The sequence below is a fragment of the Neovison vison genome, chromosome 5 (assembly GCF_020171115.1).
Source record: "Neovison vison isolate M4711 chromosome 5, ASM_NN_V1, whole genome shotgun sequence".
In the NCBI taxonomy this organism is placed as follows: Eukaryota; Metazoa; Chordata; class Mammalia; order Carnivora; family Mustelidae; genus Neogale; species Neogale vison.
In genome coordinates this window covers 94,575,155-94,593,940 of record NC_058095.1, presented here as the reverse complement: position 1 = coordinate 94,593,940, position 18,786 = coordinate 94,575,155, and the positions used below count along the sequence as shown (strand labels likewise).

At 38.0% G+C, this 18,786-nt stretch overlaps 1 protein-coding gene across 3 annotated transcripts in view; it reads right to left on the bottom strand.

The window, feature by feature from the left end:
* USPL1 (ubiquitin specific peptidase like 1) overlaps positions 1 to 17,888 on the bottom strand; it is a 34,484-nt gene extending 16,596 nt beyond the window's left edge. The window contains exons 1-5 of one of the 3 annotated variants that reach the window (XM_044249540.1): positions 17,748 to 17,888; positions 14,524 to 14,689; positions 13,875 to 14,003; positions 6,323 to 6,959; positions 2,092 to 2,205 (exon numbers count right to left, since the gene is read on the bottom strand). In XM_044249540.1, coding sequence (XP_044105475.1) covers positions 2,092 to 2,205; positions 6,323 to 6,959; positions 13,875 to 14,003; positions 14,524 to 14,622 — 979 coding nt within the window. In that variant the 5' untranslated portion in view covers positions 14,623 to 14,689; positions 17,748 to 17,888. The remainder of the gene's footprint in view (positions 1 to 2,091; positions 2,206 to 6,322; positions 6,960 to 13,874; positions 14,004 to 14,523; positions 14,690 to 17,747) is intronic. The other 2 variants (XM_044249541.1, XM_044249542.1) reach the window with 2 other exon arrangements.
* Positions 17,889 to 18,786: the final 898 nt, after the last annotated feature.

The window sequence follows — 18,786 nt, the reverse complement described above, 5'->3', positions numbered from 1 at the left end:
TATCTCAAAAACTAAATCACTCTTTAAAATTACATAAATTAGTACAAACCACAATATGAGCTTTTTCTTTTAAAAAATTAGAGAAAAAGAAAAAAATTAAATTGAAGAGAGCAGTTACCTTTGCGGGGAGGTAAGGAAAAACTGAATTAGAGTACAAAGGGGGCTTCACGTTTATTTTTAATATTTTATTTCTTAAACTGCAGGGAGGGTGAACAGAAAGGAGAGTTTATAATGAATTTTTTAAAAAACAATAATTAAAATGATACAATGACTGATCTTTAAAATTTAACCAACACTCAGGGTCAGTACAGATTCTATTTCTTTCTTTAGTACTTGAAAGTACACATTAACATTCAGAATAAAGACACATATGTTGTAGGATTTTAAAATGCTCTCCAAAGCAAAGATCAGATTTCACTAGTAAGATATTAAGCTCCAACACAGCACCTATTACTGTTGAATGAGTAGTATAAACACAAATGAGAGAGGAATTCCATTGTAGTAGAAGAGCTGTATCCTTGCCCAACTGCTATGACTGCACAAAAAAGTAATTTAAAAATTCCTTGTCTGTTACATAGAAAACAGGGCCTAAGACAGCAGTGGAACAAGATACAACCTTGTTTCAAAATAATTATCAGGGCTAAGAGGAGCACTGATTCAGACTGGGGAGAAACCACTCTTTAATTCAAATGGAAACTGGAGCAGGGACCCTGAATAAAATGTCTCAGGCCATTCTAGGAGGGAAAGGATACCCGCAAAATGCACCATGGGAGCCCCTCAATCTATACCCTGGTTATCTTACAGAAAAGGCTCCTCTGAAATGAGTATCCACCCAACAGATCAGAGGTCTGGATTAAGAACAGGGGCTGAAGGAGCCTGAAGAAAACTTTCAGGGTGACAGAACTGTTCTCTATCTTGACTGCAGTAATGGTTATATACTGCATACACTTAAAAAGGGTTTTACTATTATAGAAATTACACTTTGTTAAAAAGGAAAAAAAAGAATACTCATCCCATCTGAGATCCTACCTGATGATAATAAATGAGAACAGTACTACTACAACACAGTATTAACAGTAGAGTCAAGGGGCACCTGGGTGGCTCCGTGGGTTAAGCCTCTGCCTTTGGCTCAGGTCATGATCTCAGGGTCCTGGGATTGAGCCCCACACCGGGGTCTCTACTCCACTGGGAGCCTGCTTCCCCCTCTCCCTCTGCCTGCCTCTCTGCCTACTTATGATCACTCTCTCTGTGTCAAATAAATAAATAAATAAATAAATTCTTTTAAAAAAAAAAAAAAAAAACCAGAAGAGTCAATACAATAGTAAAGAGAAATAAAACAAAAAGACACTACTCATTAAAAAAAAAAAAAATCACCAGTGACTCTTTTTTGTAACACTGAAAAAATTTCAAAAGCCTCAGGACTCTAGTGCCCTAGCTCCACTCTGCTCTGAGGCCAAAAGCCAAATCACAGAGAAAAAAACAGGTCCCATTCTTCTGCCCTTTTTAAAAGTAAGCAAGCTTTCCCAAAAGGTCATCAGTATATTTCTCCTTGTTTTTTTACCAACGAATATTGTGCCATATGTCTATTCCTAAATCAATCACCAGCAAGGGAAGTCTAATTACTATGGTTGGCCTTGATCAGAGATTCTCAACCCTGTCCATCCTTAAGAATCACACAAGGGCTTCTAAAAATTGCTAATACCTGACTCCATCCCTGAGATTCTTATTTAATGGACCCCATGCACTTTTCAACTCCCTAGGTGCTTTGTAATGCACAGTCAATGTTGACAACACTGATTAGTCTACAGAGGGAAAGCACTGGAAACACAACCCATCGTGTCCACCCACGTATCCGCCTGCTTCCGAGAAATGCATCCACTTTCAAGGATATAAACTAGACTGTTTATATAGAAACGACAACCCTGTCCACCAATGATTTAACCAGTGGTAAACTCCTAAATGAAACTACACAGATTCTCTCTCCCAAGAATCTAATCACCCAAACCAATAAAACAGTACTATATTTTCTTATGATGTAAGTATTTCTTTATGGCAGATGAGTAATACAGTTAAATTATACAAATTACTTACCTAATGTGCATCTAAGCTGAGGCTGAAGCCTAATGAAAATTTCATCTCTGACTTCATTCAGACAGGACTCTATCTTTGCAAGTATTTCTGAAGTAAGTTTTTTACAATCTCCATCTAAAAATGAAATAGATTATCAATTTATTAATCTCTGTCTTTCCACAGAAAATTAAGACATTACCAAGAATGAAAGTTAATTAGTCAAAAAATTTAGCAGAGACAAAATGAAAACCACAAAATTTCCTTAATCCTTACTCCTCTCTCTGTGCTATACCATACATTGCCCTAATATTCCCTCAGCCCAGTATCATCAGTCCCGACTGCAGGAGCCAGTATCACTGTGCTTGACTAAAGCTCAGTAAAAGCCTTTCTCATCCAAATAATCACAGGCCTAGCAAGAGAGCCATGCTTTCAGATATTGTATCTCTGAAAAACAGCTGAAGCTATGTCTTTACATGTGATTTACTAGAGACAACATCTACTCATTTATTTCTATTACTTCACATGAATTTGCTTCATTAAAACCTTTGCAGGCTAGTTATTACACTCCACCTGAATCAGAGTTTTACTAACAATTCTCCTAGTGCTGGATAATTAAGTTGTTTCTTTTTTCACTCTTATAAATACTATCATGACAAATATCTTTTGGACACATACCCATCCATGTTTTTCTTCATTTCTTTAGAATTCAAGTCCTCAAAATAGAATTATTATGTCAGAAAACCAGCCCCCATATGTATCTGACTCTAGTTATTCTTTTTTTTTTTTTTTAAAGATTTTACTTACTTGTTTGATAGAGATCACAAATAGGCAGAGAGACAGGCAGAGAGAGAGGAGGAAGCAGTCTCCCTGCTGCGCAAAGAGCCCACTGCCGGGCTCCATACGAGGACCTCAAGACCACGACCTGAGCCAAAGGCAACGGCTTAACCCACTGAGCCACCCAGGCGTCCCATGACTCTAGTTATTCTATTTTTTTTTTTTTTTGACTCTAGTTATTCTTAAGCTACAAAAGATTTCACCAAAATCTCTTACGAATAATTCATATAGCCTGATCATACTGCTGCTATGTTTTACTATGAAAATATCTGGATACTCCTATAATATGAAGCAATAACCAGAATTTTTCTTTAACCACGCCAAAAAAAAAAAAAAAAAACAACTTAAAATTTAGTCAACTTACTAAATGCAATTACAACCACATTATAAAAAATATAATTATTTAAAAATTAGTATGACTGAATATGTAATATGGGTGAAATAAAGAGAATTAAGAGTACACTTACTGAGTAACATATGGAACTGCTGAAACATTTCAATTTCAATTATGGGTCTATTAAAAAATAAAATAAAATGGCTATGCTTTATAAAAAGTATAATTAAAATTAATGCAACATTCAAGTCAAAATTTGAACATGAAATATATTCTTCTGTAATGATCAACTGAACTGTCAGTATTGGGTTCCTATAATTACAGAGTACAAGAATACAGTGAAGAAAAGGCAAAAACAAAAATGCTTGTAAAAAAAAGAATTTAAAATTTGCAAAAAATTCAAGTTAAAATATCTAACAAAATTATGGGGCGCCTGGGTGGCTCAGTGGGTTAAGCCGCTGCCTTCGGCTCAGGTCATGATCTCAGGATCCTGGAATCGAGTCCCGCGTCAGGCTCTCTGCTCAGCAGGGAGCCTGCTTCCTCCTCTCTCTCTCTGCCTGCCTCTATGCCTGCTTGTGATCTCTCTCTGTCAAATAAATAAATAAAATCTTTAAAAAAAAAAAAAAATCTAACAAAATTATAACTTTTAAAATGTTTATACTCAAAGATGATCTGAGTGCTCTGGGATGTTTTCTTCTACATATGAAAATGATGATCTAACTCTTCAGGAAAGCCACTTACAAAGACTCTTTATATTCAAATTTTAATATCCCTTCTAAGATATAATTGGCAATGGATGGATTCAAAGGATATATGGACTATCTGTCATGGTGTTTATTCATAAATATAAAAATAATAAGCAGCCTGAATGGTCAACAATGGGGAAAAATGTGTAAGAATTATATAAAACACGGCATGACCAAAGACAAGTGGAATAAAGGTGAGGATTCTTATACTACCGGACAGCAATAACCCTGGTAATTAAAATAGTGTGGTGCTGACACAGAGACAGATAAAGTGACCAAAAAAACAAAACTGCGAGTTAAAGAACAGCTGCACACATATATGGAAGACTATGTAACAAAGGTGGCCTGACAGATCAGTTGAAGAAAAATGTGGAGTTAGGAGGTAGGAAAAACTGGCTAGGTAATGGGGAAAAAGGGGATGATTATCACACACAAAAATTAACTTGAGCTGAATTAAAATTCATGTCAACAACAAATCTTTTGAGTTTTCAGTGAAAATATGAATTCTGATCTTGGAAAAGGAAAGATTACTTTTAAATGTCAGAAGTATTACTAGCTACAAAAGGAAAGATTAGCAATTTCTGTACATCAAAAGGTATCTTTAAAAAAGTAAATACACAAGATACAATTTAGCAACAAAGACAAAGAAACTCAAATAAGGTAAGACACCAACAGACATTTCACAAAAGAGAAAACATGATCAATTCACGTTTGAAGAGCTGTCCAACCTCTTTAAAATTTGAGAAAGGCAGAGAGGTGGGTGGGGGACAGGTTAAATAGGTGAGGAGACTAGGGAGTACACTTGTGAGGAGTAGCAGGTGCTGTATGAACTGCACAATCACTATACTGTATACACCTGAATCTATTGTTAACACTGTGTTAACTGAATTAGTATAAAAACAAAATAAAGTAAAATAAAACAAAATAAAATAAAATAAAATTTAGGAAAGGCAAATCAGACCATAAACCATTTTACATCATTCAAAAAGCAAAATTGTCCAAGTGTGAAAATAACCAAGGGAGAATATATCAGGAAGATCTCTCACATATTGTTAATTGGAGTAGTGATGGTATCTTGTAAATCTGAACTTAGAGCCTATGATTTAAGATATATTTATATGAGAGAGGGCGAGCGAGCGCACACGCAGATAAGTGGGGGGTGGGGGTGGGAGAGAAAAATCTCAAGCAGACTCTGTGCTGAATGTGGACCCTGACACAAAGCTTCATTCTATGACCGTGAGACGATAACCTATGCCAAAATCAAGTTCAATGCTTAACTGACTGAGCCACCCAGATGCCCCAGAATCTATGATTTGATTCCGTTTCTATCGTATACCCAAGAGAAACTCTCAATTTGAGCCCAGGAATAGTCACACTACACTATTTATAATGGCAAAAACCAACTCAATGATAGGTAAATTAAAAAAAAAAAAAAATACTGATACATTTACAAAATGGACATCTTTAGCAATGAAAAATAATGACCCACCAATACAAGCAGCTTCATAGATCAATCTTTATAAAAAGAAAACAGAACGGGGCACCTGGGTGGCTCAGTCAGTTAAGCAGCGACCTTCAGCTCAGGTTCATGATCACGGGGTCCTGGGATCAAGCCCTACGTCAGGCTCAGGGAGTTTGCTTCTCCCTTTCCCTCTGCTATTCCCCCTGCTTACAGTCTCCCCAATAAATAAATAAATCTTTTAAAAAAAAAAAGGAAAGAAGAAAAGGACCCAGAAGACATTCTGTACAATATCCTTTTTACTAAGTTCAAAACAAACTAAAGTAGGATTATATTGTTTAGTAATACATACATAAAACAAACAATTTCAAAAAAGAAGAAATGATAAAACACATTTCAGGTTAATAATGACCTTTGGCAGGAGAGATGGGAGATGGGATGGGGAGGAACACATAAGCCGATTAAGTTAATGGAAATATTTTAATTATTTTGGGTTGGGAGGTAGATTCATAGGTATCCCATTTTCTAAGAAAAAAATTATATATATCCCTCATTGTGAATCAAGATTTTTGGGAAGTTGTAGAATAATGAGTGATTTGTGTCTGTATATTTTCCACATGTTATGAGACAAAACTGTTCCATTTAACTTCTTTTTTTAAGATTTTACTTACTTGTCAGAGAGAGCACGCACACACAGGCACGGGGAGTGGCAGGCAAAGGGAGAAGCAGTCTCACTGCTGAGCAAGGAGCATGATGTGGGCCTCAATTCCAGGACCCACGGATCAAGAACTGAGCCAGCAGACGCTTAACCGACTGAGCCACCCCAGCATGCCTAAACAATAACTTCTTTATAAGTAAGAGAAATAAATTATTACCAACCTTTAATTCCATCCAACTGATTGGTGTGCAGAAGTTTATTGGCTTGATCATACTTCATGAACAACTGCCAGAACACCGAGTTCGCATTAGAGCATAGGCCAGTCACAGTATTTTTTAAGCCTTCCAAGTGCACCAATGCTGACAGAATACAATCTAACCAACAGAGAGCATTAGCATTTTTCCACTGGACACATAAAGACTGGCAAAGTGATGTACATTTGCTTTCCAATGCCATTTCCAGTTCAGATGCGCATCCTTCACTCTGAGGAGAAATCCCTCCAGTTTCAGAAACATCAACTGTAGCAGGATATTCTTCAGCAGCCATGTCAATACCAGCCTCCAAAATCTCATTCTGTTCCAAGGAATCAGCTGTCCTAACTGGGTTCGGTAGACCACTGTGTGGTAAATCAGGTAAGCGAGACGAGGTTTCATCGTATGCTTCTCCATCATGTTTGCTGTTCAAAACTTGTTCACCAACGACATGATTTTTAGTCTTTTTGGTATTTGCTAAAGGAGGTGAATTTTGACAGTTGGTTTCCAAGAACTTCCTTTTTTGAGGCTTATTTGTAGTATGACAATCTTCCAAATCAGGAGAAATTAAGTTACTAAGTGATTTAGAGCCCAAAGGATAGATGCACTAGGAAGAAAAAAGAAAATGATAAAAACTACAAAATATTCAAATAAAGCTCAAGTTTTATATTACAATTTCTATGTCATGAAAAATACGTAAAAAATTTTAGCATCAGTACAACTGTACCAATCTAAATTTAAAGGAACTAAAAATAAACCACTATTAAATCAAAATTTTGGCCCCCCAAAGTATAATTTTCCCCAGTTAATTTGAACAATCGAGGGTTTAATCAGGTCCACACTAGAGGTAGCTGACAAGGAAAACATACATTTTTCTGTTTTAATAAAAACCTAATGTTGAGTGAGTTAACAAATTTCAACAATTTAAAGAAACATTCTACTTTAAGTGTTACTCGTTTTGGGACAGGTATACTGTATAACATTAAAAACCGGAAAAGTATTTTCATTTTCGGGGTGAAGCATTTTCAAATAAAAAAAATATGCATTAGTAATTTCTGTGTTTAATTTTAAAACTGAGTATTAACCTGAGAGCACGTAAGTGTTACCAATTTTACATCCTTACTGGATCTAAGAGTCAAACTGGCTGAATTTTAACAACTTCATCAAATCTTATTATGTATTAAAACAACTTCAGTCAAATATCACAAGTGTACACAAATGACCAAAATAATCAATTTTCCCCAAGTTTGAAACATAGGAAAATATTTTAAAAAACAAATCTAATATACTATGTGTCCTCATTTAAAATAAATGCCTACTTCTACACAAACATGGTAACTGCTACTTTGATGGCCTCTTATGAACTAAAGTACTACCCCTCCTGCTACTCATGTCCTGGTAGTGTCAGTCCTATGCTGCACCACTCTTGGCTTAGCCACGGGACCAGCTATGATGGCATGCTCACAAGCACAATGCATGTGGAATCCTGATAAGCACAGGCACATTAGGCTAGTCTTTTGGAACCTTCCTTCTGGAACACTCCTTGAAGGTCCCATCCATTATACTGTGAGGAGCCCAATCAGCCTCACAGAGAGACCCTAATGGAAAAGAACTGAGATCCTGGCTGACTGCCTGAGCAGAGTTCCCAGTTTGCAGCTAGCACCAACTGCCAGCTATGCGGACATTTTAGGCTTCCTGGCTGACAGCAGGTGATGTATAAGAACTACCTGCGCAACCCACAGAAACATGAGGAATACTAAGTCAAGCCACTAAGCTTTTTTTTGTCACTAGGTTGTAAGCAACAGATACCGAAATGCACTAAGTCCTCTTTATAAGTACAGCTTCTTCTATACAAATGAACACTATGCTCATAATATTGTACTTATGAAATTCTTTAGTTTAATAGGTAAGCTCTGGATTCTTCTTACTGTTACCAACTAGGAATGCACTCACCAATTAACAACTTGACCCTCAACTTTATACCCTGAGATTATTTCCTAAATCCTACCAATGTCAGAAAATAGAGGACACTTTAAAACAGCAATAATTTTGTATTCATAGTCATAGACAGGTATATACTCCAAAAATATGAAAGCATGACCTCAAAGAGATATTTGCACACCTGTATCCACCGCAGCATAATTCACAACACCCTAGAGGTGAAAGCAACCTGAATATCCATGAATGGACAAATGGATAAAGAAAATACTGTATATACATACAATGAAATATTATTCAGCCTTAAAAAGTAGGAAATCTGTTCACTGGCTACAAAATGTATAAATATTGAGGACATTATACTAAATAAAATAGGTTAGTCACAAAAAGGAAATATGGTATGACTCTACTTATATGAGGTACCTAGAGTAGTCAAATTCATAGAGACCAAAAGTAGAATGGTGGTTCCAAAGCATGAGTGAAGGAGGAAAACAGCTGTTATTCAGTGGGTACACAATTTGAGTTTTTCACGATGAAAAAGTTCAAGAGGTCTGTTGCATAATAATGTGAATACACCTAACACACCGAACTGTACACTTACAAATGATTAATATGGTAAACGTCATGCCCTTTTTTTTTTAAATTAAAAACTTTTTAAAAAACAGAAACATAAAAAAGCTTTACTGATCTCAGAGTCAAGATCATGATGTGCATATCCTACCAGCACCCCTACTTAATTAAAATCAATAAACAATAATGGGCCCTGGAGCTGCAAAATTTAGTGGTCTAGATGGTTTTCTCCTACATTATTTGCAAATGTCTCAACTAACCTTTCTATCGATAATTTGTGCTCCAGTCATAGGGCCAGTTTAAAGTACAATTTGTCCTTGTCCCATTTTATCCCTCTTATAACTCAGTGCTTTCAGATTTTTATCTCTTTATACCTCGACTTTAGTTTCTACTTTATATTTATAATGAACATGCCATTTCTGTTACTAGAAGTTTAGCTTATCTTTAAAAAAAAAAAAAAAGGAAAATCATAAATGATACTACACAGAGTATTAATTTTTCCATCTAGCCCAACCATGCAAGAGCATTTAAAATCTTAGGCTGAAAAAATTTAATGCTCCCTCTTTCACTTATTTTTTGAGCAGCTTAAATACATTCCTGTTTTCCTAAAAAAGCAGAAAAAGGAAAACAATGCACATTACCTTGTATTTGGAAAATTATCTATAAGGTATGCCAAAAACAAACTATAAAAATACTTACAAAAAGTAAATAGTTGACATTCATTTTACAAATGAAGAAAACAAGGAAAATGAATGTTTTCTCTGACGACTTAACTAAAGACATAAGAGCCTTATAAATTTCATGCTTTAAAAACAAAAACCCTAAGTAAATGTTCCAATAAAAGACTACAATGGAATACTCAAGGGAAAAAAAAAAGAGAGAGAGAGATAAAACTCCCTACAGTTTGAAAAAACTTGAATTTCAATTTATTAATTTGGAAGCAGAGTTTGAATCTTAGTGCTTTTTTCAAATCAAGAAACTTCTGATTAAGAGGGTTTTCCCATGTGATTCTTTGCCATTTGGCAAGTGAAAGCAGAATGTTCAGTAGACTCAAAATTTTATAATAAAAATATTAACAAACTGATTCAAAGGTCTTAAAGACCAGGGATCAGCAAACTCTACCTGTAAAAGGCCAGATAAGTGGGCTAGTCCAGGTCTCTGTCATACTACTTAAGTCTGCCACTATAATACAAAAGCAGTCATTGACAATGCAAAAATGATTGTGTATGGCTACATTCCAATAACACTTTTTTTGGACACTGAAATTTGAAATTCATGTAATTTTAATATATTACAAAATAGCATTCTTTTCATTTTTGCCTAGTAATTTAAAAATTTAACTAACAGGGTGCCTGGCTCAGTCATCAAGCTTCTGTCTTCAGCTCAGGTCATAATCCCAGGATGCTGAAAACCAGCCACACATCAGGCTCTCTGCTCAGCACGAGGCCTGCTTCTTCCTCTCCCACTTCCCCCAGCTTGTGCTCCCTCTCTTGCTGTCTCTGTCAAATAAATAAAATCTTTAAAAATAAATAATCAAATAAAAACGTAACTATTGTTCTTAGGCTGTGAGTGTCAGAGTTTGCTGACTCCTGGTGTAAACCAATCTACTTCACAAAATACATGGGGCTCTTACTGAATAAAACACTTCTTAAAAATTACAAAAATTACAGTACTTTTTTTTTTGTTTTGTTTTGTTTAATATTTCATTTATTTATTTGACAGAGAGAGAGTACAAGTAGGCAGAGAGGCAGGCAGAGAGAGAGAGGAGGAAGCAGGCTCCCCGCCGAGCAGAGAGCCCGATGAGGGACTCGATCCCAGGACCCTGAGATCACGACCCGAGCCGAAGGCAGCAGCCCAACCCACTGAGCCACCCAGGTGCCCCACAGTACTTTTTTTTAATCTTCAAGCATATACTTAAAATTCTTAGTTATTTATTGTTTTCCTCATCACTTTAAAAAAAAATGCTTCCAAAACTAAAAATGCAAACAATACCTCTAACTTTAATAGCTAAAAGCTAATGTCCTAAGGGCAGAGACTTCTTTATTATGGCAGCCCATGGTGAAAGAACTCTACTGAAATACTATACATTGCTTGGAAGAGGGGAAAATATAATAGTTTTTTTTTTTTCTCTAGAAAGATTTCTCTTTCCTATGGTTACCATTCTACAACTTTGGTCTGAGCTAATGAGTAAACACCCTATACAGTCCGCTGTTAGGATAAGCTGTCAAACATCCTAACATCACTGCCTGCTTCAAGGGTAACTCTTCAGCAATTCTGTGACACTTTCTCCCTCTCCACTAGATATAATCAGCATACAAACATGCTGTTATTTTTTCCAACTTAAAAATTTCCTCAGGTACCACCTCACATCTGTATTTGTCAGTTCTTCCTCTCTAATTTTCTGTAACTCACTCCAACCAAGCTTTCCTTTATCACTAACACTTTAACCAAAATATTCTCATCAAGGTTCTCAACGACACAACACTCTTCCCAGTGGTGAATTGAGTCGTCATTCTCCTTGAGCTGAAAGTAAATAATTTGACTTACAGAACAAAATACTCTTCCCTTTCTGGGTTTACTCCTACCTCACTGTCCAATTCTTCTCTTACTCCTTTCCTGGTTCCACTTCATCTCCCCAATCTCTTAATGCAGGAGTGTAACAGGGCTTAGTCCTTGGATTGCCACCAATACTTTTAGATAAACTTATCCCCTTTCATGGTTCAATTATCTACATGCTGATGACTCCCAAATTACCTCTCTCTAACCTCACTCTCTACCTAATACCAGACACATAGATCCAACCACTTATTCCATATACCCTCAAGTACCAGATGGCTGTCTCAAGCTTGCCTGGTCCTGGCCTATCTTCCCCCCATATCTTCCTCTTCCCAAAGTCTTTCTCATCTTAGTAACAGGCAACTCCACTCTTCCACTTATGCAAGCCAAAAATCTGGAAATCATTCTTGATTCCCTGCTCTCCTACTATGCATCCCAATCTTTCAGCAAATCCTCTTTGGCTCTACTTCCAAATTACATAGATAATTCAACCACACCTTATCACCTTAGCCACTATTTGCTCCCCAAGGAATATTCTAAGTGTCTTTCAACTAGTCAGCCTACTTCAGGTCCTGCCCATCATGTATACTTTCAAGAGAGAAGCCACAGTGAACCTTTTAACATTTAAATCAGATTATGAATCTCCCTGTTATGGCTCTTCATTTCAGCCACAGTAAAAGCCAAAGACTTTACAATAGCCTCTTAAACTCTACTTGGTCCAGACCCCTCCCCCATTATTTTTCTAACCCATCTTCTATTACTCCACTTTACTTAACTCAGATCAAGCTCTGCTAGTTTCCTTGCAGTAGAACAAACATGCACAGGCAACCTTTACTGGCTCAGGGCTTGTACCTGCTACTCTCCCTGCCTGGAATGCTTGTCTATCTGAAATTCAAATGGCTTGTTTTTCATCCCTTTCAGGTTTCTGTTCAAATGTCACTTTCTCAATGAAGAGATCCCCTTCACTACTCTATTTAAAATTGCTAACTACCCACTCCCTAACACTCCAGTCCCTGGGCTTTATTTTTCATTACCTCATACACAAAAAAATGTAACTTACTTACTGATTTTTCCTCCCTCTAAAACATACCCATCTTAAAAAAAAAAAAAAAAAGATTTATTTATTTGGCAGAGAGAGAGAAAGCACACAAAGAAGCACAAATACAAGCAGGAGGGAGTGGCAGGCAAAGGAAAGGGAGAAGCAGGATCCCCGCTGAGCAGAGAAGTGGACCTGGAACTCCATCTCAAAACCATGCCTAAGCCTAAGGCACATACTTAACCAACTGAGCCACCCAGGTGTTCCCATTACCACCTTCTTGAGGATAAGGTATTTTTTGCTTTATACATCCTAGCCTTTGGAACATTGCCAACATGGTGACACTCAAAAAAAAAAAAAAAATTATTGAATAAATTAAAAAAAAAACTTATTTCTATTTGCAGAAAGCCTGGGATTTTCTTCAAGTTACACTCAGGATAAGTATCTATCACTATCAGTGTTCATTTAGTTTAGTATTTTGCAAACTTGGCCAATCATCAGACTCATCCCTAAGAGTTACAAGACTATATAATTCTGGGTTAAGTCTACTGAACTGGCATCTGGGGGTGATACCCAAAAATTTTTTTAAAGTACTCCACGTGATTCTGATGAACTGCGAGTTTACTTGGAATGAAACATATGTGAAATTACAACACTATATTCCAATTACAGTTCTGCAAAATTTATGAAGATCTTATGCTCCTCAACTCTGATTTCTTATTCATAATGGAAATATCTACTTCGCAAAGTTTTGAGAACTAAACATACATATAAACTGTCAAATAAAATAAAATGGGGAGTATTATGAAGTTTAATGAGCTCCTATATAAAAGTTGTGCCACTGTGGGTGCCTGGGTGGCTCGGTCAGTTAAGTGACTTCAGGTTAGGTCATAATGTTGGGTTCCTGGGATCTGAGCCCCGAGTAGAGACTCCCTGATCAGCAGGGAGTCCACTCCCACCCCCCCAACTTGTGCTCTCTCTTGCACACGCGTACTCTCTTTCTCACTCTTAAATTTTTTTAAAAATTTGTAGCCCTGGATACACTGGATATTTACATTCTTAAGTATATAATATTTGGAGATTAATAACTTTTCCAGTAAGTTCCAAAGTTTATAAATCAAAGTGATGAAAGGATAACCACTAAATACCAACAACTAACAAGGACCCCAACAAGGTTAAAAAAAAATCCATCTTGAAATGTATTTTCTCTTCTCACAAGTCTAATGGTAATAAAAACAAATATCTTCATGCAATAATTCAGGGAAAATAACAAAATACTTAAAACTGTATACTAGACAGAGCTAGACACTCTGGTTATCTATGTATTGAAAATGTACAGTCTTAAAAATACACAATGAGTATAAATTTAAACACTGAAGAAAAAAGCTAAAACCTTAATACTATCTAAGATTAATACTTTACCTGCAGATCCTCACACAAAAAGATAGATTCTTGAAAACTAATTCGGTAAGTCTTTAAGGCTTTTAACTTTCCCTTCTCTCTACAAGCAGGGCAATACCCATCTGACGGGACTTTAGCTGAATCATAATTCTAAAAAAGAAATAAAGTAAATTAAAATATAGACATTCCTAGATTGTATCAAATTACAAAAAGTTATATGGAAAAGTAACCCAGAAAAAAAACACAATTTTCACCTGCAAGTGTCCTGGCTAGATATTTTAAACATGGCAAATAAAAGAAATGCATATATGCTTTAAATACAACTATTATTCCAAAAAGAATATATTACAGTTTTAAATATTAACTTTAAAGTTTAAAAAATAGCATCAGTTTTATTTGCAAGGAAAAAAGTAATGTCAGTTGCCAGGGAAAATATATGTTTCATATTTTCAGAGAATAAACCACAAGGTCTATGTTTTATTTCTACTTTCACATATCAATAAAACACAGAGAGGTAAATACATTAAAATAATCTTTCGCCATTGCTGTAAGATTTCCGTGGAAGATATAGTTTTTTAAAAGTTAATTGGTTAAATTAAAACCGAATTTCAGTCTCAAAAAAGGAGGAAAAAACCAACTTTGCACTGAGGCAAAAAATAAGTTCACTAACTTTTCCCAAATACCCCACCATGTGGAGTGAAGATATCCCTATATCAGTCCCTGGTCCAATCACTGGCAAACCATTTCCAATCTTCGGGGAATCCATCATTCCGAGTCATTGGCTAATTTATGTCACTTGAAACATGTCAATATCACTAAGGATTTTTCAATGAACCCTGGAAAAAAAAAAGTCAATAGACAATTAAATAAAAGTCCTATTTACTTCGAAAAAGAGCTATGCTATCTTATAAGATGCATATATATTAAGTATGTTTTGAAACTGTATGTCCCAAAATAAGCATATTCTAAAATTGTAAGCTTGAAGCAAAAACAAATTACCTATATTTACTTATAATCCTAGTAAATTTGTTGGAAGAGGGCAAATTGGCAACAGGACCAAGTTTGACTCATTGGTAAGCAAATTAATTAAAACTTGTAATAGAAATAAGCAATTATTTAAATAACAAATTGTATTGACTAGAGTTTAAAAACCTAGGTTTTTAGGGTCTATGCATAATCTGAAACAAGCATGTCAGCATCATTCTAAGAATACATTTTATAGACACCAGATCTATTACGCCATCGCTTGACAGTGACAAAAGAACCCAATACATTTTTTACTGCTCGACCACCAAGGTCATCAAGAGAATTATGCTATTTTTAAAAAATTCGCAACAATATGCTGCTATTTTATAATAAACTATATCACACAAAAATATAAACACTATCATAGTACAAATTACACATGTAACAAGCTTGTTTTGAGTTTAAGTCCATAGAATAGAATCATATTCAGTAAAGTCAAAATTATAACTCTGGAGCTCAGTACAAGGGAAAATTAATTATTAAGAGTAGTTTAGATATGGATTTAAAATACAGGGAAACCAGATACAAAAGACCTTAAAGCAGAGTAAATCACCACTTAGTAGGGATGCTGTAAAATAACTTCAAGCAAAAGTCTTTCCCAAATCTATGAATCTCTAGGACAACCACCCCCTGGGAAACTGTGGCTTACAGGTTCACTTTAAAAACCAGTTATGCTATTCCATTCGAGATGTATAAACTTTACACATCTTTTAAGCCATGAAATAATTTCAAAAATAAAAATGCTTCTAAGAAAAGTGTAAGTGAATCTCAAAGTCCTGAAGAAATATTGCTAAGGCAGGATTTCTGAACTACAGCACTACAGACATTTTAGACCGGACAATTCTTCGTTTTGAGGACTGTCTTGCACACTGTAGGATGTTTAGCAGCATCACTGACTTCTACCTACTAGACAGTGAGTGAGTGCCAAGGGCACAACCCAGCTGTGAGAACCAAAGTCTCCAGACATTGCCAAGTGACCAGTGGAAGCAAAACGGCCTCACTGAGAACCACTTCTTTTTGCCTTTTTTTTTTTTTTTTTTGACAAAAATAAGCCTGTTGATAACTTTTCCTTCTTCAGCTCCTCAAAGACAACACCAAATTTCTTATTTTTGGCTGGCTCTATTTATAATATACTTACAAAAGAGAACTATACAGGAAAGAGTAAAACTGCTGATGGTTTCAGAGTAGCTAAAAGCATGGGCTTTACAACTGCACATGTGGGTTCAGAAATTTAACACTGCTTTGTACTAAGAATTAAATATAACAATACACATAAAATGCTTAGCACCTGAACAGACAATAAATTTTAACTGTTCATTCAGTGCTAATTTTATACTTCACTCTGCACATAATACGCTGCACATCTTGTATTACTCTGCAGTATTCTCAAAAGAAAAACTGGTGCCCTATATAACCCGAGTAAGATGTTTTTGATGACAATTTCCATCCGCGGGGGGTGGGGGGGGATCTAAAAAACTTTCTTGGCCTGTTTTTTTTTTCTCTCTATTATGTAAGTAAAACATAAGCCTTCAAATCTGCCCCTGATCCTGATCCCAGCAGCCAACATTTCAGTGGGAAAAGCAGATAGGTTGGTGATGTAAATTCAAATATGCAAAACCCCACAAAAGAAAATTCATTAAAAAAAAAATACCAGAGGTGAGCTATCCAGGTCTTTCAAAAAACAATTAACTTTGTTTTCTATACAAACCCTGGGGTGATTCTTACAATTTGCCTTCAAGGCTCATCTTCATTGTTCTCCCTAACCACATAACCTGCTCCTTTTTATTGTATCTGACCTATATTTTGGTGTCTTCATCTTTCCACACACACACACAAGAAAATTTGAGTGGTCCTCGAAATTTTCACTTCCCACTTCTTCATGCAGTAAAAGTCACCAAATTCTGTGGACAGTTCTTTGGAAGCCTCAAATCCCCACCTCTCCATCCCATCTCAATTCTGTAACACTGCCGAAGTGACGCTTGTACAAAATGAGTTTTAAGCTGAGACACCTCAGCCTTAAAATCACCTGTTTACTCTAACCGGATTACAGGGAAGTCCAAACACCTCAGTACGGACCTGAAAGTAGTGTATGACCTAAAGCTCACTATACTTGAGACCAACCTGGCTTTCCAATCTTACCCTCCTCTACTCCACTTCACCCTCAGCACCTTTCTTCTGACGCCCTCTTTTCAGTACTTCTGGGAGTCACTGATACTCCCGGACCCCGAATGTGATTTACTTAGCCCCACACGAACGCAGTTACAGCACAATGAATGGGTAAAGGTTGCCCTGGGAATGATGAAAAATACGCAGTTAAGCTTGTTTCACAGTCCCGCATGCACGGTGGGGAAACCCACAGAACCAGCAGCTCCGAGAAGAGCCTTAAACCCATTTTGAGTTTGCCCTCCAAGACCAAGAGGGCTCAGCACATGAATTACCAAAGGTACGACCAGAGCGAACTTAAAGCCGAGGAATGGGGCGGCTTTGGGTGCCCAGCTCTGCCTGGTTTCAAACCCAACCCTCCAGAATCACAGACGCCCAGGACCAAGACATCTCAGGTTGAAAACCCGAGGAGCTGCAGGATTCCGTTAACACTCTCCACCTCCGAGCTCTTTAGAAGAGCGAAAAACAAACAACTCTGGTTTCTCTTCAGTATTTACCTCTCTGAACCAAAACGAATCAGTAACCCTATCTCCACACCTCAAACACCAAGCCTCCCACCCGAGCCCAGCCCCAGCCCCCTTTCCTCTCCCAGCATAGTCCACCTTTCTGCGCACCGACTACCCCAAAGGCAGTGTCTTTTCCCCCAGCGCAGTCCGCCTTCCCGATTTCAGGAGCCAGAGAAAACTACACTCTCTTCTCCCTTACCTGCCGCGTGCACTCCCCTTGCTCGCAGCGGGTCGGTCCGAACTCCTGTTCCAGATTGGGTCCACACACCACCGTGCAACGTTCAACCCACGTTCCCCTCGGCCTGCTCCTCCCCCACCGGCCTCTCCGCTGGAAAAGCAGCTTCCGGTTTGAGTCCGCAGCAAAAGAGTTCCCCTTCCTGCTCCGCGCGGGGCCTGAAAGTACGTCTACGTGGTGGGGAAGGCAAGAACCAGAGCACTTCCGGACGGCCTCTGCAGAGGCGTGGCTGTCCGCCCGGAGTCGCAGCCGCAGTTTCAGCAGCGGCGACGGCTAGGGGCGGGGCCGGTGGCTGCCGAGCCCGGCATCTGTGAGTGGCTGGGTTTGGGGAGGCGACGTTTCTGGAAGCTGCTGGAAAGCGCTCGAGTGGCGGAGGTGACGCCGACGGGCAGGGGGTGGGGCGTGATTAAAACTAGTGCGCGTCCGGCAGCGGAGGGATTAGGCTGAGGGAAGAGACTGGCTTGCGCAGCGTTGCGCCCTGGCTCGCGGGATCCCGGGTCGGAAGTCGACGCGGCGGAGAGCGACCTGGGAGGGTGGGTGAGGGAAGGGCTCAGTGGCCTGCACAGGCGGAGGAGGCAATGGAGCTTGTCGGACGGAGCGTCTCTGCAGCGCTGCGGCTTCCACGACGATTGTGGGTCGCGCAAGGCCCCGTAGTCCGCTCTTTTAAAGCCTCGGTGAGAGCCGAGCAGTCACAGAGTGTGTGTTCACAAAGGGTCACCACACGCGGAGCTGCCCCCTCCCTGTCTCCCTAAACCCCATCTTCGAGGCCAGGGGCTTTTCTGCCAGGATTCTGGGGGTGTTTCTCCTCCTTTCCTCCCTCCCAGATCTTCTCACGGTAAGGGGAGTAGCCAAAGCGCAGGGACTTGGCTATCCACGAGCCGTTCTAAGCAGTCAGCTGCCGATCTGTCCCTGCTGCGCTCGTTTCAGCTGCCCTGCCTTGCTTTAACTTCAGAGAGAAGGGGGAGTTCTCATTTAGTTGATAAATTGAAGGCTCTGTTTTCTT